This window comes from Echiichthys vipera, assembly GCF_963691815.1.
Source record: "Echiichthys vipera genome assembly, chromosome: X".
NCBI classification, from domain to species: domain Eukaryota; kingdom Metazoa; phylum Chordata; class Actinopteri; order Perciformes; family Trachinidae; genus Echiichthys; species Echiichthys vipera.
In genome coordinates this window covers 19,322,141-19,343,682 of record NC_139825.1, presented here as the reverse complement: position 1 = coordinate 19,343,682, position 21,542 = coordinate 19,322,141, and the positions used below count along the sequence as shown (strand labels likewise).

At 41.3% G+C, this 21,542-nt stretch overlaps 2 protein-coding genes across 2 annotated transcripts in view; both read left to right on the top strand.

Moving 5' to 3' along the window:
* The first annotated feature begins 2,479 nt into the window (after nucleotides 1-2,479).
* Nucleotides 2,480-10,937, top strand: timm17a (translocase of inner mitochondrial membrane 17 homolog A (yeast)). Its single transcript, XM_083939023.1, has 6 exons — nucleotides 2,480-2,530; nucleotides 6,541-6,640; nucleotides 7,389-7,452; nucleotides 8,663-8,791; nucleotides 8,988-9,098; nucleotides 10,136-10,937. Exons 1-6 carry the CDS (start codon nucleotides 2,505-2,507, stop codon nucleotides 10,210-10,212), a joined length of 507 nt encoding a protein of 168 aa, XP_083795149.1. The 5' UTR covers nucleotides 2,480-2,504; the 3' UTR covers nucleotides 10,213-10,937.
* A 2,132-nt stretch (nucleotides 10,938-13,069) lies between these two features.
* LOC310965081 (ras-related protein Rap-1A-like) overlaps nucleotides 13,070-21,542 on the top strand; it is a 32,024-nt gene continuing 23,551 nt past the window's right edge. Inside the window, exon 1 of the mRNA XM_083938489.1 lies at nucleotides 13,070-13,121. The gene's annotated coding sequence lies outside the window, so the exon portion shown is untranslated. The remainder of the gene's footprint in view (nucleotides 13,122-21,542) is intronic.

Genomic DNA, 21,542 nt, shown 5'->3' with positions numbered 1-21,542 from the left:
TTCTCTCCAGATATGTAACGTTGAACCTTTTCAGTGCAGGTCCTTGAACTTGTCGTGGTGTTTCTTATGTTCCGTTCTTTTGTTACAGCCACGGTGGCTCTGCGGACGAGACACACAGGTCTTTACCTTCATAAACAGATAATCTGCCTCCCACCTGTGTTGAAAGCTCCTGTTTTCCATCTTTCATTTGGCTGTTTTTGGGGAGGGTAGGATTAAGTTTGTCTGAAGAGACTGGTAGCATGGATGCTCATGCTTGTCAACAGAAGAGTGTATGTGCTTTATACTCGCGGGCCAGCTCTCATAGAACCTTGATATGATCTTGCGGGCCAAATATAATTACACCGCCGGCCAGATTTAGTTGCATTTAGTGCAATATTTTTCAGAGTATACAATTAGTATAAATCAAGGTGTGTGTGTGTGTGTGTATGTATGTGTGTGTGTGTGTGTATGAATGTATGTATGTATATATATTTACATATATATATATATATATATATGTATATATATATATATATATACATACACACACACATATATATACACATACATATATATATATATACACACATATATACATACATATATATATGTGTGTATATATATATATATATATATATATATATATATATATATATATATATATATATATAGAGAGAGAGAGAGAGAGAGAGAGAGAGAGAGAGAGAGAGAGCTGTCATTTCTGGACTATAGGAAATCGTTCACTGTTAATGATATACTCAAGTATTTCCATTTTTACTGTGTACATTTCACTTCAGATCTAGCTGTTGCTGAGATATGCAGAGTATATACACAGCCATATATACAGTAGATCTGTACCCATAGCTAACAACTTACCTGCAGCATAAATAATAGATTTAAAGGACTCTTGTAATACTGCATGGGAATCCTAACAACTGAGTTACTGAAGTTAATTTGAAGATCCTCTCCATCATCATGCACTCATTTAAATGTCTGCATGTGCTTCTGCAATCATAAATTACAAACATTTCATTACAAAGCTGCAGGGAACCAGCAGGAGCTGTGTCGTCTCTACCCTCCAGCTGGCGAGGAAGTCATCATCCTAAGAACAGCAGCAGCAGGCCAGTTTGTGTCTCTATTGCCCTGCCTCGGTCTCTGCGTCCTTGAAATGCCTATATTTGGGCATTTCTCAGTGAAAGCTTTGCTCTGCAATTCATTCCTTTCTCATTCCTAATAATGGGCTGCAGGCCAGCGGTCTGTCTCTCGGCTGGAGCTGCTCCCCTGACCAGCCGCACTGATCTTAGATGGAGGAAAAACAGGGGAAGGAATGAAAATGTTGTGATTATCGTTGTTCAGCACCAACAAAGTTGATCTAGGGAGAACTTGGTGATCATTTGTATGCAGAAAGTAGCTCAGTGGACATATATACATCGTGTATACCGTAGTTTAGTTTAGTCTTCAAGTTGTATTATATTAAGGTTCCTTACTCTCTGTAGTATAGCCGAAATAACCTGCTCGGGGGCCCAGGGGCGAAAGAGATATGGTGGACCTCTATTGAACCCCCTTTCATGGAATATCATAATCACTTGTGATCACTATTCACAGGAATTTGACTTGATACAGTGCAGTAAAACAATACGTTGTTTGGCATTGTATGCAAGCAAATATTCTCTATACTAAAGAAGAGGCATTTCAAGCCGCACTGTGGAATGAAATGGTATGTATACACTTCCGGTCTCCTAAGTTGGTGTAGTCTTGTTTGAAAGTAGTCTGTAGTAGTTGTAGTGTGTTGGGAATCATGTGGCGGGATGGAAAGTTATATGGGCAGTAGAGATCAGAATTAGAGAACAACTAATAAATATTTAATTTATTCTGACCATTATTTTGTGAAAGAAGCAGTGAGCAAAATTAGAGAACAGTAAATATTTTGTACATCTGTCTCTCTCTTTCTCTCTCTCTCTATATATATATATATATATATTTAATCGGATTGACAAGCTGTCTTTTTTATTCCCCTCCTATGTTTTTCCTCCTTTTGAAATTCTCCTTCAAAGGTGCTACTTATAAATCTACAATAACAGGAGACATTGTACAATGGCTTGTTTAACTGCATTGCTGCGAAACGTGCCTTTTTCTTCCCCAATACTGAACGTTTGTCTACTTTGATTGCATCCCCAGGATCAACTGTCAATAGAGAACTACTGAAAAGAAAAAATAAACAACAGGTGACTATGGGGTCCCTGAAGTCCCAAAAAACGTGTTTCCCTTTCCAATCCAAACTCACATGATGACAAAACATCAAGCTACAATGTTGATTTTCCTACCAGATAATAATAACCTGTTCCCACAATGTAACATATTACCAGAGGCGTTTTTTTAACTCCCTCAAGCCAAACTATTTTGCATGAAGGTGGCGCTTTGCCTGTAAACACGTGGACTCCTCCTTTGAGCGATCACGTTGCGTCGTCACGTCACATGTTTGATAAGCGTCACTGTGACGTCACAGGGAACACCAAAAGAACAAGATGGAGGAGTACGCCAGAGAACCATGGTGAGTCTTTATAACCAGATAAAATATAGTTTTTACACCTTTTCAAGCAACTACCACTTCAAATGCGTGTACTTATTTTGATGGTACAGCATGTGGCATAACCCTAAAACATCTCAAATCCGGCTCGTTATCTAGCGTTAGCACAGATGCTAACTGTACATAGAACAGTATGGGCTTTGGTGCTAGCATCAGACCGTCGTTGCTAAATCACGTTGTTAGTGACCTTGTCAGTTTACTCGCCCACATGTCATTACATTTACTTTATTGACGCCAGTTATTGACTGAGTGTACACGGTCGATACATTGACTGCAGTGACAGTCAAGTGACACTGTGATGATTGTATATATTCAGTATCAGTTAAGGATGTTGCTTTAGCGTATTGGGGAGCTAGCTCAGTTAGCCACCTGTGTTCTATCGTTACCTGTTGGGGGGCAGGATTGCACAACAGCTGCAGATGGGTGCCTGGAAACATGTCCAATTCATATGGAAACGCATTAACTGAAAGCAATAGTGTCGCTGTTGGGTGAAGCTAATATATTTTCTAGTGTTTACTGTTTAGCCTTAGAATTTGTTTTGCTTTTTAATTGTAATATTCATTAATTATTGTATTGTAAAGTATGTTCTCTGTGTTGTTGACAGCATATTTAAGGTCAGAGAGATTAATCTAATGATGCTTACATTAAGATTTACCAGTTCTGCTTAAGAATTTAAAGGAAAGGACCCCCTTTGGCCTTCAGAACTGCTTTAATCCTTCGTGGCATAGATTCAACAAGGTACTGGAAACATTCCTCAGAGAGTTTGGTCCATATTGACATGATAGCATCACGCAGTTGCTGCAGATTTGTCAGCTGCACATCCATTCCTCCCGTTCCACCACATCCCAAAGGTACTCTATTGGATTGGGATCTGGTGACTGTGGTGGCCATTTGATTACAGTGAACTCATTGTCATGTTCAAGAAACCAGTCTAAGATGATTTGCGCTTTATGACATGGCGCCTTATCCTGTTGGAAGTAGCCACCAGAAGATGGGTACACTGGTCATAAAGGGATGGACATGGTCAGCAACAATACTCTGGTAGACTGTAGCGTTGACACAATACTCAGTTGGTACTAATGGGCCAAAAGTTGCCAAGAAAATATCCCCCACACCATTACACCACCAGCACCAGCCTGAACCGTTGATACAAGGCAACATTTTCCCAGTCTTCTGTTGTCCAGTTTTGGTGAGCCTGTGCAAATTTTAGCCTCAGTTTCCTGTTCTTAGCTGACAGAAGTTGCACCGATGTGGTCTTCTGCTGCTGTAGCCCATCCGCCTGAAGGTCTGACGTGTTGTGCGTAGAGATGCTCATCTGCATACCTCGGTTGCAACAAGTGGTTATTTGAGTTACTGTTGCCTTTCTATCAGACCGTAATCAGTCTGGCCATTCTCCTCTGACCTCTGGCATCAACACGAGATTTGCGCCCACAGAACTGCCGCTCACTGGATCTTTTCTCTTTTTTGGATCATTCTCTGTAAACCCTAGAGATGGTTGTGTGTTAAAATCCCAGTAGATCAACAGTTTCTGAAATACTCAGACCAGCCGTCTGGCACCAACAACCATGTCACGTTCAAAGTCACTTCTTCCCCATTCTGATGCTCGGTTTCAACTGCAGCACATCCTCTCCCCCATGTCAACATGCCTAAATGCACTGAGTTGCTGATTAGAAATTTCATTTCTACGAGCAGTTGGACAGGTGTACCTAATAAAGTGGCCGGTGAGTTTGTATCTTGGATAGATTATAATAGCAGCAGGAAGCGTCATGCAGGACCACGGCAGAAAGCACCACCACGATCAGCAGAGACCTGCGAGACGACAAAGTAAAAACAACTCAGGGGAAGGAGTTCAATTAGTAACATTTATTGATGAGACATGAATGATACAGACAGAGAGGAGAGAAGCTCAGAGTATCTGGAAAAGTATTATCCCCCGGCAGACTAGGCCTATAGCAGCATCATTAAGCAGAACAAAATTAGCTTAAAACTAACAACATTGCTAAGGGCTCGTAAGCTTTATCAAAAAGGAAAGTTTTAAGTTTACTCTTAATTATAGGGACAGTGTCTGCCTCCCGTATAACACTTGGGAGTCGGTTCCAGAGCAGAGGAGCTTGGTAGCTGAAGGCTCTGCCTCCCATTCTACTTTTGGAGACTCTAGGAACGACAAGTAACCCTGCATTCTCAGAGCGCTGCGATCTAGTCGGGTAATACGGTACTATGAGCTCTTTAAGATACGATGGAGCCTGACCAATAACAGCTTTGTAGGTAAGGAGAAGGATTTTAAATTATTTTCTATATTTAACAAGTAGCCAGTGCAAAGAAGCTAAAACAGGAGAAATATGTTCTCTTTGATTTGTTTTAGTAAGTACACGAGCTGCAGCATTTTGGACCAACTGGAGACTCTTAACAGACTTAATGGAGCAGCCTGATAATAAGGAGTTGCAGTAGTCCAGTCTAGAAGTAACAAATGCATGGACTAGTTTCTCTGCAACTTTCTGAGACACAATGTTCCCAATTTTCGCAATATTACGCAGGGTAAAATATGCATTCCTTGTCGTTAGTTTTATGTGAGAATCAAAGGACATATCCTGATAAAAAATAACACCCAGATTCCTTATTGTGGTGCTGGAGGACAACACAACATCATCCAGAGTAACAATATCTTTAGCTATTGAGTTTCGGAGGCCTTTGGGGCCATTTACAATAACTTCAGTTTTATCTGAGTTTAACATCAGAAAATTGCAGCTCATCCAGCTTTTTATTTCATTAATGTACATTTGAAGTTTATCCAACTGATCGGTTTCTTCTGGTTTGATCGACAAATATAATTGGGTATCATCAGCATAACAATGAAAGTGTATGGAGTGCTTCCTTATAATATTTCCTAAGGGAAGCATATATAAGGTGAATAGAATCGGTCCAAGAACAGAACTCTGTGGGACTCTGTGACTAACTTAAGTGTGAATGGAGGATTTGTCGTTAACATGTACAAACTGAGATCTATATTTGATAAATACGACTTAAACCAGCTTAATGCGGTTCCCTTAATGCTAGTTAGATGCTCCAGTCTCTGTAGCAGGATGCGATGGTGAATAGTGTCTAATAGTTATAATTTTGTCATTGAAGAAGGTCATGAAGTCGTTACTACTGAGGGTTATAGGAATACATGGCTCAGTAGAGCTGTGGCTCTCTGTCAGCCTGGCTACAGTGCTGAAAAGAAATCTAGGATTGTTCTTATTCTCCTCTATTAAAGACGAGTAATAGGCCTTCCTATATGTTTTAAGACTTTCTTGCCAAACCGAGCGAGATTCCTCCAATTTAGTAGAACGCCACTTACTTTCCAATTTTCGCAATCTTTGTTTTAATTCAAAAGTTTGTGAGTTGTACCATGGGGCTAACTTCCTCTGTTTCATTATCTTGTTTTTTAACGGAGCAACAGAGTCGAGTGTTGTTCGTAGTGAGCCTGCAACACTTTCAACAAGGTGATCAATTTCAGAAAATTTTCAGAGAAACAAACGTTAGTACAGGAATCTTGAATATTAGGATAAGGCATAAAATTAAATTTAGTTACAGCACTATCAGATAAACATCTACTGTAGAAACTTTTGCCCAGAGGTGAGTAGTCCTGTAATGTGAATTGTATTGTTGGGTGATAACATGTGTTTTTCTTGACTTCCAAATTAATTGTAATATGATCATATTGTATATAGAAATTGCATTGTCCAAATTAAACACTAAAAGTAAACTGTAAAAGAATTTAACCCATTTAGATTTACTTTATTTTATAACCATATTAATAATAAGAGTGCTTGTTTTTCAACAATTACCCTCCCAATCTATACGAATTGGGAACATAAAAACTGAATCTGCAATCAGAGATCAATGAGCTAATTATATTGGCCCATGTAATTGCAACTTCACACCATGTACTTGTATGAACGTGACCTTCACTTATGTCTGTCTTATGCTTTTAGTCCCTGGAGGATTGTGGACGACTGTGGGGGAGCCTTCACCATGGGAGCTATTGGAGGGGGAATATTTCAGGCAGTAAAAGGCTTCAGAAATGCACCCTCTGTAAGTTCTGTCATGTAACATCTTAACATGGATCCTTGCTGTATTGTCTCAATCAAATACATCATTTATGACATTCTTATGCAGACCAAACTTCATACATCACGAGACTGATGTTACAGTAATGACACTGTAAACTCTCTATAGAGATGTTGTACAACACAATATAGTAGGATTTGTACTATTAACAAGTTCCGAACGAAAAACAAGAGTGCACTTAATGCTAAAAGGCTTAATGTTGAGCTAGAAGAAATCACACAAGAAACAGATGAATTGTATTATGTAAAATGTATTTTTGATGAGGGTCTAATCAGGTAGCACACATAGGAATATATCTGCCATCTTGGGAATAGGTTAAATAGCATAATTTAGAATAATATAAACACAAGCCTAAAAACAAATTGCTTCCACCTGTGATTTTAATAGACTTCAGGTTTTCTGTGTATGTTATAATCACTCAACCACAGGCGTACCCTCCAAAAGCCTATGCGTAGCATTATGTTACAGCAATCACAGTAGTCAGTGTTTGTATTAACACAGATGTAATTAGAATATACAGTACGTATTTAAAATATGTTTTTTGGTGTAGTACATATTTCTAAACAGAGTGATATCCTCTCTCTGACACTACAAGGGAACATGATTTTTGAATGTCAATCCTCATCTGTATTTTTGGCAATCATCAAGAAGTTAGATGTCATGAATTTACAAGGAATTTAAATTGATCTGTGTTTTGCTGTTGCTCTCGTAGGGCATGAACCACAGAATGAGAGGTAGCTTGACTGCCATCAAGACCAGAGCCCCACAGCTTGGAGGTAAAAATAAGATGCTTATTTTTAATGTGAAAATACTCTCACTTTGTTGTCTGGAAATGTCACTCTTTTTTCCCTTTGCAAAGAACAAGGGCTGTAGTTAGCTTGGTATGATGTTGATCACAGTTCAAGCCTGGCGTTAGGGCTGCAGCTATCGGATATTTTTGTAATCGAGTATTCTGCCGAGTATTCCATTGATTAATCGATTAATTGTATAAAAACAATCTGCAAAAAAAGATATATATAATAATTTTATATAACCAACAGTGGTGGTGTGAACGCGTGCATGAGGGAGAGTGAGGGAGACGAGGTGTTTGTTTTGTAGACAATACTCACAATTTACCATGCATAAATTTACTATTCAAACAATTTAAAGTGGTATAAGCATAGCATAAAAGCATAGCATAAAATTCTATGTTACACACGTGTTTACTCAAACCGGTTTCACTGAGCAATATATTTATTTAGAAGATTAATTAGAGATAGATATTATTAGGAAGAGCAACTCGCTCTCTTGTTAACTGTAACAACAACAAGCAACGTACAAAGCGTGACTGTCACCTTTCCTCAAATAAAATTATAAAGACTGATCAGGTAGGTAACGTTCTCTTCCTGTTTTTAACATCTGCAGTCACTACGGCAACCGTAGACGCACTTGCCAGTTAACAGGGTCACTCGTTAAACCTAATCAGCGGCGCTCTGTGAAGGGGCGTTAACAATATGATGCTTTCGGCTCAGGCGCTAAATCGTCGATATCCTGCTATTTTGGTATGCCAGTTCTAGTTTGCAGTGGACACAATGAACCTTGTTGGCTTCTTTTTTAAGTGTGAAATGATCCCAAACATTGGACATTGTTTGCTTCCTGGGCCATTTCTTCACCCTCCGCCATCGCGCTAACTGAAATCCGGATGTAGTGGTGTGCATCCACAAAAACGGTCCGGATGGCACAATGATCCTTGCACTGAGCAGGCCGAATAACGCGAAAGATAGGAATTAAATGAATACTCGGGGCAGTGTTTTTGACTCAAGGATTTTTTGTAATTTAGTAATTTTACATAATTGTTTCAGCCCAACTTGCAGTTTGTACTTAGTATTTGAGACTAAAGAAATACATTCTCAGTCTAATATAACAGTAACGGAAAAATAAGCCGGACACAGTGTGAAACTTCTCCTGTTTCTTCTTGAACTTGTGTGAATCTTTTTTGGGTTACAGGAAGCTTTGCAGTATGGGGAGGCCTCTTCTCCATGATTGACTGTGGTTTAGTAAAAGTAAGGGGGAAGGAGGATCCCTGGAACTCAATCACAAGTGGGGCCATGACAGGAGCTATCCTCGCTGCAAGAAGTGAGTAAGCTTCAAAGAAACTTGCAGTATTGGCAAACAGTGATGTTGCTGCTATACACTAAACACAGAGTTTAAAAGCAGACCTTTTACACTGTCCATTTTACAGTTATCCCTGTTACATCTACTTCTTATGTGAAATGTGGAGACTAATGTACTGGCTGAGTTTAATATATTAACGTTCCCTGTTCCTCTGTAGATGGACCAGTAGCCATGGTAGGCTCTGCAGCCATGGGAGGCATCCTGCTGGCATTGATAGAAGGTGCTGGAATCTTGCTTACTAGGTTTGCCTCTTCACAGTTCCCAACTGGTGAGTAATTTGTCTGTTCATGGACGTTTGTGTCATTGAATGATGGACAGAGACGTAAAGGGTATTGCATAGATGGAGAACACAGTCTGATGATTTTGAATGTTATAAAGCTACCTACTACACACCAGCAATTTAACCCCTAAGATCAGACCTCAGTAAGTCAGCCAGGTATAACTGCCTCCGGAGTTGTGGACGATTACTTCTGCTGTGGCAAAGACATAGCACTGGGCACAAAGCTATTTTACCTCTGGTTGCCTCGACACATTAGTCAACGCTCCACCTGCTAGCAGGATTTACACAAAAGTGCTTCCAATCCTAATGCACAATATAACATGGGATATAAGTGTAATACAGGTAAGCTATATGATATCTATAGCATGACCACCATGTATTTTCTGTTTAAACAGTGGATTTTCTTATTGAACATTGTGACATAGATGTTTCCTTTCCCACAGAACATAATTTGACAGTTTGTAAACAATAATGACGTACTTAAGACTGCACATGCAGTTTGTAGGGTGGAGTGCAATAGCTAGTCAAGCTATGCAAGAACATTAGCCACCAAAGATTGTAAATGATGCCTAAACAAATTGACTTTGACAAACAGTGAATGACTTCCAGCAAGTGGTCCAATTTTCATCCAAATATTCAGTGATCACATATATACACTTTTTTGGTGGAAAAACCTAGCGCATACACCAGAAATTACAAGTATACACGTCACTAGATGGTGTGTAGAACGTCAGATACCATGACGTAGACGTTAGACCTCCATGCTGGAGTATGGTCTGACTGTACGAGTTAACACTTTACAGGGGAAAAAAACACCTTTAATCCGCTTAGCCCAAAATTCAGCAACGGTGCCCATGCAAAACAGATAGCCGACATAGCGAAAGGGACCTGACATCACACAACGGATCTCAGCTTTTTACTCACTGTGTACATCCGGGACCCCAGGCTAGGTCTGGGGTATTGCCCACTTAGTTAACTGCTACCAGCTCATAGACCCCTGAAGTTTTCTCTTTCTTTCTCTCCAGGGCCCCAGTTCGCAGAGGAACCCGCCCCTGCTCCCATGCCATCCCCTTCCTTTGGAGACTACAGACAATACCAGTGAGAGTACTCCCCCACTACTCATCCACTAGGCCTTTTTTTTGAATTCCTTGCTGAAGTTACAAAGAAGAAATGGAGATGCAAAATACCACACATAAAGCAATTGCAACTGCGCCCGACTTTATGGACCGTGTCAGAGATGTGAAGGACAAAGTACATCTTCCTTTCTCTTCTTTCAGGAGCCATGTACAGATCTGCCTTTTGCCGTTCTCAGCCTTGTCCTGTGCAGCTGTTTCACCTAACATTAGTTAAATACAGACATGTGGTGAGATTTGTTGTTTGATGTTTTGTGGGGACAAGGTGTGTTTATCTGTTTTGCTCATTATGTACTGCATGTTGCCCAACAAGCGGGAGGTCAAAACTTACAAGTAAGGCATTGTGCTAATATTCACTTATGTTAGTCTTTATTTGCCTTAATTTTTGTCTTCTGCTTGCGCTGGCCACTGACATTTTGGCTGGCCTTTTTAAAATTTAATTTCCATCAGAGTTTTGAATGCAAACACCAATCCCATACAATGCTATTCCTGCTATATTAGTTTGATTTAAAGTGATTTATTTATTTTAGATTGTAACAAAATTGTACCACATTGTTCTATCGTATGTGACAGTACTTTTACATTCAACACAAAGGTGTGGAAAAGGCTGCAAATGACAAAGGATGGGCTAGGCAGGACAAATAAATGGTGAAACTCAAGCAAGGGATTGATGCATACTGTATTTAATCTGTATGCTAGATTGTACCATGGTATAATAAAGAAATACGTTGTTAAGTGTGTCTGTTGTAGTCTTATGGATATATTTGTGCCATTTGTTCTGCACTGGCTTGTGAAAAGTGTAGATAATGTGTACTGTGCTTGTGCTACAATCTCCCATAATCCATGCTGCCCGGGCAGGATGGCTCCTTCACCACTAGAGGGTAGTCCTCCCAAACAAACCCAGACCAGCAGGGCTTTTTCTTTGCTTGGCCAGAATTGTGTAACTGACTCTTTAAGGATGTGTTTACAAGAACCACACAAGGGAGCACTTTCCTCTCACATTCTTGTATATCTGCGTCACACAGACACTCACACACCTGTTATCAGTTTGAAACTCGCTCTGTGTGGTGACAGGTGAAGGACGCTGGATGAATAAGGCCATGGGGAAGAGACGTTTGATGCAACTTTGACGTCACCAGCTTGATATGTGGGGTCAAGGATTGTTCATTTCATGGCAGAACTGTACACTTGAGACTGAAGTTGAGCATAAATAACAAAAAATAAGATGTGACTGCAAGATGATTCAAGTCTCAAGTTTTAAAAATCCAGAACTATGAGGAATAAATACAGTAAGACTTTGTAAATGGCACATACTTTATGTATTACGGTCTGGGACTGCAACTAACCATTAAAAGATTTTAGCGATAAATCTGGATATGTTTGCTTGAATGATCAAGTAATCGTCTGATCTATAAAAAGTCAGAAAAGTGCATTTTTATGGGCTTGTTTTGTCCAACCAACTATCCACAAACCCAAAATATTCAGTATGCTGTTGTAGAAGGCTTAGAGGACCAGCAAATATTCCCTTTTTTAAAAAGTGAAAATGATCTTTCTCTGTATTTCTACTAAAGAATTAAAAGATCAATTGATCAAAAATGTTGAGTTGATTCGTCGTCCAGTTATGGCATTTCTAAGTAGGTCAATACACTGAAATGACTTAGTCTCAGGTATGTAATAAGTACTAGGGAAATGTTCATACGGTTTTTAATTTTAATGTTCAGTATTCAGAGACCTTATGTGAAGACTTTGAAATGTACTTGTAAAAACTTCCGACTTGACTCTTGTGGACCTTAGTCTTGATTTGAGATTTTACTTGGACTTTTCCCAAAGGATTAAATTAATCTGGTGTATTTAAACAGCTAATTTTGGCAGACCAACACTCCAAGAACCCAAAATTGATTATCATAGTGGACAGAAACCAAAAAATTGTCAGATTGTTGAAGCTGGAATCTAAGACTATTGGGGAAATTTCCAGTTTGGTGATTCATTTTCTATCAATGTATCAGTTTTTTTTTGTCTCTAATTTTGCCTAAAACAGCTTTTTAAAGGAAGTTATCATATGGTGTATCCGTGTGAAACCTGAAATTGACTTCACTGACGAATATGACACATTTAAATAGCTAATTCAGTCTAACCAACACTCCAAAACCCTGAAATAATTAATAGCCTAATTTGCCATCATAGACAACTGTTAATGTACTATTTGAGTGATAGAAAAATGTTTCCGCTCTAATTTAATGACACTCAAGGGTGTGATCATACTCAGTAACATATTTAATAACCTGAAGTGTGCTTTGTTTATATGTTTTATGTGTTGTCATCCTTGTTTTAAAGTGTTTTATGTGTTGTGATGAAATATGCAATGTGTACAGCATTGCTGTTCTTGTTTTAATTGTATGTGTCTTCTAAAGCAAAATGTTCAAATGTGTGAAACCGGAAAAAATGACTAGAAGAGGCCTTATGATTTTGGTTTTACTGGGACTTGAGACTTGATTTTGACTGTAATCTTTATCTTGAGCAATTAAATGATAATTAGTAAGATCACTTCACACACTTCTTCTTTTATAGCGTATACTTTTTTGGTTACTCCCTGGCAGATTTCACTCCCAGAAAGTAACTCATCCTTCAAGAATGGGCAATGTTTACAATTGGAGGAAATTGCAATATATTGGTAAAGATGAATAAAATCAGTGTGTATTTATACTGGCACTCATTGCTGTGCAGTCCCGTTATCATGCAAATGATGTGGGGACGAGTGGCCATTGTGTCATGCCCTTTTAAGAAAAATGAGAAATAGTCGGGAGTGACGTCTGCTGCGCACAGAGGCCGGAGGCAAACTGACACTTGCGGAGCGGCGAGAGACAGCGAGAGAGAAACGGTGAGTGCAGAACGCCTTTACTACAACTTTACTACATGCTAAACACCGTCAAATAAGTCATTTAGCGCGGCAGCATGTCGCGTCGACACATGCGGGGTGATAAACAGATAACAGCAGGGGTGCACGGCTGTGTGTTTGTATGTGTCGGGTACATGAAAAAGAATTGTCTCCGCAAGTACAAAAACGGGAGTGTGCACTAACCATTTTAGTCAAGGCCAGGCGGAAGGGCAGGTAACGATAGCCGTCGGTCTTTGCCGAACAAAGTAGACCGTGATGCTGCTTGAATTAAAGCGTGCCAAGCCTGGTTGACGTTTGTACCTATGAAACGCGCCCCATTGCAGCGTGTTTCTGACAACATAACTGGTCTTTTTGCTTGTGTGGCCGATAAGAGAAATGTGTCGGCTAGCTTAGCTCTGTTGCTAACGAGTCGTTGCTAACGAGCCGTTGCTAGCGAGCCGTTGCTAACGGCTGTGAAGGTTCGGCGGCCCGTTGCAGCCAGTTAAAGCTAATAGCTAGTTAGCGGCATTCTGCTAACAAGCTTGATAACGGGACTTAGTGTAGTTGCTGGTAATGAAACTAGATTGTCTACGGACAGATGCTGGCCTCGGTTGCCTGGATTAAAGATTACGGGCATTTTAAGTGTCTATCTGTAAGCTGATTTATGATTTGAATGGAATTTGATGAATGCTATTTAAACTAAAGGGTGTAATAATCACGCAACGGGAGTGTTAGTTACTGTGGTTTACAGTCACAGCCACAGATTGCAGGGACTTAGCAGGACCTGGAGTGATATAAGCATATGCTACTGCTGTAAGCAAATAAGGTAGATTCACACAGTGAGATAACCCTCTCTTGTCTGGGGGCCAAGCTTTATGTCTTTGTGGAGGTAAATTTGGTACATAACTTATTTCTAGTTGTAGAAAAGAGTCACATTTGTAGTGGTGAGGAAAAATGTTTCAGGAGTTGCAAACACATTCCACAAACACAAAACTACAGTTACCTCTTTTCAGACACTTTAATCACAGGTGCACAAATCCTATTCTATGATTTACAAATGATTAAAGTCAAACACTGACATTTTGCTTAATTTGCCGTGAATGTGGTCCAAAACACATTCAGCCGCCCATATCAAATAATGTGAGGTCATGGACAAAATGTGCACATCTGCAAATGAGTAGGCCTATGTGAATGCGTACAGTGAGAGTTGCACACCTGTAGATTATTTTCTAACAGATGTATATATTTTTTCTTGGATATTTTCTAGTACAAATACCAGTCAATAGGTACATCTGTTTGAATCTGTCACAGATGTTTTTTCGCTCGCAAAGACACAAATTACTATGACCAAATATCTTGTTAAGAGTCTGCCTGTTGCAGGTTATTTCCTCAGTAGGGACTTTTGTGTGTACTCCATCCTCAAATTATGAAAACAAAGCAGGTCTGCTTTTATTAATAAGAGATTATTACAGTATCCAAGTGAAGTAGACATTTCTGCAAGCAGGCTAAATGTCACTTTTTCACCCTACATCTGCCTCATCCTGTGCCCTGAATCTCTCTTCAGAGCCCAGGTTCGATAATGAGATACAGGCTATAAAACCAACTTCCTCCCCCTCTCTCAGCCAGCTTGCTGTCTGGAGTTTTGAACAGGAACAGAGACTGGAAGAGGCTATTTTAGTAGGTAGCTACTCCTTTTCCATCCTATCAGCGTGAAGCCTTCTTGTGCTCTGGAAAGAGGATGTGGTTACAGGTCAAGGCCCCAGCAGCGACACACAGATGTATTCTGCTGATGGTATTTGTCAGTTACAGATCTTTGTCATAATGAAGTCACAGCAAGGTTGTTTTTTCGTCCTAGCCTGCAGTTTTGTTTCGACTCATGTGGGGGCTTTCAGGGTTGTAGTGGACCTGAAAAGAAATCTAAGAACTATGCATCTAGATAACGTGAGCTTTCGGTTCTTTTCTCTTTCGCTTTTGATAGATTTTGCACAAAGTTTGTCTTTAGAGAGATGAATAAAAGTCAAAAGGGTTAATCAGAAACATCCTTTTTACTCACAAGTCGTGATTACCTGAATGATAATGCAGTGTTATCTATCACTCATGATGACTTTTTTTTTTAAGTAATTGCTGCTGTGAAAACGCAGGATTTTTTTCTTTTTTTGAAGCTCTGGTGGTAACGTTTTATTTTATAGGCTTGTAAATTCCTAATTTGCTAGGACGTTTCTTAGAAAGAACTATGTAATGTGGCACTAATTATAGGTTAAATAAAAGGCAGAGTTCAGTTGGTAAACGTCCAATTAATTTATTCTGATAAACTGCTAATCTAGTTAGTCTTTTAGCTGGGACACATCAAGACAGCTCATGCAAAATTGTGCAGTTTGACATATATGAAGAATAAAGGTCCTAATAATAATAATAAAATACATTGAATACATTTCACATAGCATTTAAATAGAGCAGGGAAATTCCTCTGGATTTCAACAGCTGTTTTTGAACGCAACATAAGTAGGGTTGGGCCCCGAAAAGCGGTTCTAAGTAGGAACCGGTTCCTAACGTCCGGTTCCGGAACCGTTCAGAAGCTGTTTGAATTTCAATCTACTACTTTGCTTATAATACTCCGCCCGGCGTGCAGAGACTCCGCGCTCGAAGGATGAATGTCACTCACTCAACATGGATGGCAGAAAACGCCGCTGGAAAGTCTGACTTCATTTTATTTTGAAAAAAAATGGATTAGCACAGTGCAACATATGTGGAAAACTAGTCACTGCCAAAGGAGGGTGCACGACAAACATGGCAAAACACCTTCGCCTGCATGGCATCATAATGAATGAGGAGTGTACTGTGTTTGAGTCGTTGCGTAGATCTCCTGCTCCAGCCGCCTCCTCTACTATGGACAGTCAACCTTCCTCATTTCAAACGAAATCAGGTACGTGACAATGATGGTTGTCCTATATTTTTAACAGACTAGCTGAAGTTGTAGTCTAAGTTTTGCTTTTGCTAAAATTGTGTCAAATCTGTTAACAGTTGTCAAACGCTTGCTCAGGCTAACGTTAGCCAGCCTGCTGCTGCTAACAGTACTGGTCAGCGAGCAGAGTTGTTGCTGCAACAAGCGGCGCCAGGCAAACGAAGTGACACCGTGTCCGTGATTCCATTCAACCCAGTGAGCGTGTGTTCTCCACAGCAGTGAACACAATCTGTGCCGAACGGTCACGCTTGCAGCCTGAGAAGGCATACATGATTTTTTTCTTAAACAAAAACTGTTTTTGATTGGTCGTCATTAATGCTCCAGTCCAGTGTTTGTTTTATTTTGTTGCATATACATTCACCTGTTCTGCAGCTCTTTGTTTGTTAGACTGCTTGCCAAGAAGTTTAAGTTTTAGTTGCAGTTCGGGACCCTTCCTTTTAACTGAATGCCATAGTTGGCTAAATCTATTTTTGGAGGTCTCACGTACATACACAGACAGACTTCAAACATACAGCTTGTAACATATGCAAAAATGGCCTGTGTGAAGAGTTGTCAAATAAAAAAAATAATCTTGTGAAATTCCTGGTCTGTCCAGAATCTTCCCCCATCCTCTGATCCAACTCATCACCAGATGGTGATCAGTTGACAGCTCTGCCCCTCTCTTCACCCGAGTGTCCAAAACATACGGCCTCAGATCAGATGATACGATCAAAAAATCGATCATCAACCTTTGGTACCACGTACACTTATGAGCATCCTTATGTTCAAACATGGTGTTAGTTATAGATAATCCGTGACTAGCACACAAGTCTAATAACTGACGACCACTCGGATTTAGATCAGGAAGGCCGTTCCTCCCAATCACGCCTCTCCAGGTGTCTCCATCATTGCCCACGTGGGCGTTGAAGTCTCCCAGCAGAACTATGGAGTCCCCTACCGGAGCCCCATGCAGGACTCCATTCAGGGTCTCCAAGAAGGCTGAATACTCTGAACTGCTGTTTGGTGCATATGCACAAACAACAGTCAGAGTTTCCCCCCCTACCACCCGCAGGCGTAAGGAGGCGAACCTCTCGTCCACCGGGGTGAACTCCAACACCGCGGCGCTCAGTCGGGGGTTTGTAAGTATACCCACACCCGCCCGGCGGCTCACACCCTGGGCAACTCCAGAGAAGAATAGGATCCAACCCCTATCCAGGAGTATGGTTCCAGAACCGAGACTGTGTGTGGAGGTAAGCCCCACCAGATCTAACTGGTAGCGCTCCACCTCCCTCACAAGCTCTGGCTCCTTCCCCGACAGAGAGGTGACATTCCACGTCCCAAGAGCCAGCTTCTGCTGCCTGTGTCTGGTCCGTCGAGGCCCCTCACCTTCACTGCCACCCGTGCAGCAGCGCACCCGACCCAAGTGGTTCCTCCTGCGAGTGGTGGGCCCACAGGATGGAGAGGAGGGAGGTGCCACGTCACTTTTTCGGGCTGTGCTCGGCCGGGCTCCGTGGCAAACCTGGCCACCAGGCGCTCGCCGGCGAGCCCTCTGTCTGGGCCTGGCTCCAGACGGGGGCCCCGGGCTTCCTCCGGGCAGGGTCTGTCTTCCTCTTAGTTGTTTGTCCATTGAGTCTTTGTGAACCATTCTTAGTCCAGCCCCTCGCCTGAGACCACTTTGCCATGGGAGACCCTACCAGGAGCACTAGGCTCCCGACAACACAGCCCTCAGGTTCACAGGGACACACAAACCTCTCCACCACGATAAGGTGATGGTTCCCGGAGAAAGCTGGGTCATGACCGAAAGAACGAGGTCGCGGGTACAAGCGGCCGAAATGGGTTTTCTCAGGAGGGTGGCTGGAGTCTCCCTTAGAGATAGGGTGAGAAGTTCAGCCATCTGTGAGGAACTCGGAGTAGAGCAGCTGCTCCTTAGCGTTGAAAGGAGCCAGTTGAGGTGGTTCGGGCATCTAGTAAGGATGCCCCCTGGGCGCCTCCCTAGGGAGGTGTTCCAGGCACGTCCAGCTGGGAGGAGGCCTCGGGGAAGACCCAGGACTAGGTGGAGAGATTATATCTCCACACTGGCCTGGGAACGCCTCGGGATCCCCCAGTTAGAGCTGGTTAATGTGGCTTGGGAAAGGGAAGTTTGGGGTCCCCTGCTAAAGCTGCTGCCCCTGCGACCCGACCCCGGATAAGCGGATGAAGATAAGATGAGATGAGATGAGATCTTGTGAAATAAAGTTGTGACCCGTTGACCTGCACCTCAAAGAATCGGAATCGAGAATCGTTTAGAACAGGAATCGAAATAGAGAATCTGAATCTGAATCGTTAAAATCCAAACGATGCCCAACCCTAAACATAAGAGTCTATTTTATTCCATATAAATAGTGATAAATAAAATCTTCCATTAAATTTTCAAGACCTTAGCATATTGATAAATAAATTAGCTGTAAAATAAAGGGGCCTGTCTTCTTCACTCAAGCTCTTTCCTTGACAGGTTATTTTTTGTTGCTCTCAGTACTTTCTGGGTTATTCCTCTAAAGTTAGTGGGTTTCTTATGCTATGCTTGGTGTGAACAAGTGTTGTGAACTGTGGTTGTGGTGGAGGCAATGAGTAACTAGGAGTGTATCTACATTAAAAAACGCTTCACCACCAACAACTATTATCTCACCCTACATTTAAACATCAAGGGGATGTGAAGCAGTGAGCACACATGAAGATGCTACATGGGTGAGTATCATGCCGCTTGCCTAACCAACGGATGTGTGCATTTTCACCATCCGGACTGAGTAGGAAGATACAGAGGGCAGCTGTCAATCATACCACCCTGCTGAGTCAGGCGCTGTGACAGCTTGATTGCTGTTGGATTAGCGTCACTACAGCAGGAAATAGTGCATCCTGAATGTTATAGTTTAGCTGTGAAGCCTCCTGCTTTCTAATTTCAGTTTCCTCTAGTTCAGGACGCAGTTTATCCAGACACATTCGCTGCATATTCCTTCTAGCAGCACCACCTCGTCCAATTTTCAGCCTTAGATGGATACATACCTTTGGCTTTAGAGGGTGAGTGATGCAGTGATGTCATAGCAGAGCATGTTTTCTGTGGCATGTGGCTTTCCCTCGCTCCTTATTTGCTGGGGTTACTACGAGAGCAGAGGAACTACAGCGGCGTGTTTGTTTTGTTGGGAATGACAGTGTGTAGTTGCGGGCAGTGGAAAGAGGGAGAGGTTTGGTTTTTAAAGGGAGATGTCCTTAAATGGCCGTGTGTGTGTGTGTGTGTGTGTGTGTGTGTGTGTGTGTGTGTGTGTGTGTCATGAGCGTGTAGGAAGAACTTCAGCGAGTGCAGCATTGGGTGTAGTTTTCCTGGTATGAATGTTTGTAAGAAAAGGTGTCAAGATCGGCAAGATTATCGTTTTCGGCCTTTTGTAGAAACTACTTCAGTTATGAGTGGGAAGCTTAATAAGAAAAGGTAGACAGGTGTTTCTCACTGCAGAATTTCCTTGAGCTTTGATTAGTAATGTCATTTGAGTTTGGGAGAGTGATATTTGTGTCTTGCAGGCATCAAGCACAGCTACTTTGCCATTCTTGAGAACACAAAGTAACACACTTGAGCTGAGAAATGTTGGCTTTCTCTTCTACTTGAGCTCAGTAAGACACACTTACAGTCTTGCCTTTTTAAATGGTTTAATGCTCAATGATGCATTTTAGCTTCAAATCTTGACTGTCTTTATTTGTAGGCAGTCGCTTATTCGTCAGCTTACCAGCACATTACCTGGCTGCAAATCTTCATACACTCATATGACATACAGGGGATGACATAATTATGTAAAAAGTTAATAGCAAAAGACTAACTAACTAATATCTATGAGAAGCTGCAGCCTTTCTTTTCTGCAGCAAAGCATTGCCAAACTAGAGAGGTTAAATGAGCCGTACACACAAGCGGCGAGTTACCTCCTCCTCTGCTCAGGATGCCATTACTCTATTAGTATTTTTACATAGAAAATATTTGTTTACTGCTGTATTAATGTTCTGAATGTCAATTACAAAGTATTTTTTCCCACCTGAAACGCATGTAAAAGCCTCCTGGCTGCAGAGAATTGCAATTACTACAGAAAGCCGCAATTTGCCACTGCTTGGTTTGTTTGCAGTGTAATAGATAGGTTTGATGTGCTTGCTCATCCTTCGTGGATTTTTTGCATGGGAGGGAACCGATAGACGTCTTCCCTTTAACGACCTTTAAAGCAGTCACTGTCATAGAGCGGGTTCCTGGCGTCATCTGTCTTTGCTGGGGTCAGTCAGTCCAAGTGTCCATACCAGAACCATGACGTGCGTATAGCTGAGTGAGGCCTAGCCTAAATCTATGTGTGACATTGTCTGTATGACATCGCATGTGTGACACAATGCACACACTTGACTCTCTACCTGAATTTCTACAGGAGACTGTTTGCATAGCTCTTGTGAAGCTCTGATCCTTTTCTTGTTTCTTGTAATGGTCCCTACCCAATAATGCAAGGAGAACTTCTCTTTGTTGTAGGGGATAAGTGAGTATGAATTATTCAAAGTCCAGGCTTGATATCCCACATGGTCACTGCTTGTGATTGAAGCTGGAGGTCCTTGGTTCCTTTGTCCACTCCTCTGAGTATTTTGATGGTGTGCTGTAAAAAGAGCAGTGTAGGCGGCGATCATCTGCTTCTCAGAATGGCTGACGATTAGCTTTTCAATGGTTTGCTAAAAGCATTATCAAGCAAGGCTTTACTTTCTCCCTTGAGACCTGATTTGAACTTGAAGCCACTTTCAGATTTTTTATCACAGCCTTGTTGCCAACATGCTGCACTTTTCAACCCATGAAAAGATGTATCGTCTGGTTTGCAGATCATAGGCTACTTAGTCCTCTGATGTGCAGTCAAAGAAACCTGTTAGATGTTTTTCCCTCAGAAAGTTTGGGTACAGCCACTCTTCCATCTTAAGTAATACAGTTGGGCATAATGATGGTGATAACTAAATATACTATACTGGTAGCTCCTAAAAAGATGGTGTCACCTTACTGGAGTCTACATTGTGATTTATTATTACACTTCATTTTGAGCTGCAAATCTTTATTTTCAGTGCAAAATAGACTTTACCATCTGGTTATGTCATGTATACTATTTATTAAACTAACAGAAAACATGCTATATTGTTATCAAGATATGAAATTACCTATATCAGGAGGATGGAAGAGTTTACCCATATCACCCAGCCCTAGTTTAATCAAACCTTTGCCGACTGTTGAACATCAGCTTTTACAAAACTATAATTTGATATGAAGCCAGAAATCCCCCTTTTTGCCCACTCACAACCAACCCTCAGTGTAGCAGTCTTTCCATCTCTGTAGCCCAACTTGTAGTGACCCAGTTGGCTAGCCAGACGGACTTTACGCCACATTGTGTGGCAATGATCCGAAGCCTCCGCATCCCTTAACGGGATATTCCAGTGATTTCACAATTTCCTCC

What these genes read in the sequence shown, in the direction of transcription:
- timm17a (XM_083939023.1), top strand. Translation starts at nt 2,505, where the DNA reads ATGGAGGAGTACGCCAGAGAACCATG. An exon ending in GCTTCAGAAATGCACCCTCT is followed by an intron (nt 6,641 to 7,388) that starts GTAAGTTCTGTC and finishes TTGCTCTCGTAG; the next exon opens with GGCATGAACCACAGAATGAG. An exon ending in CTCTTCACAGTTCCCAACTG is followed by an intron (nt 9,099 to 10,135) that starts GTGAGTAATTTG and finishes CTTTCTCTCCAG; the next exon opens with GGCCCCAGTTCGCAGAGGAA.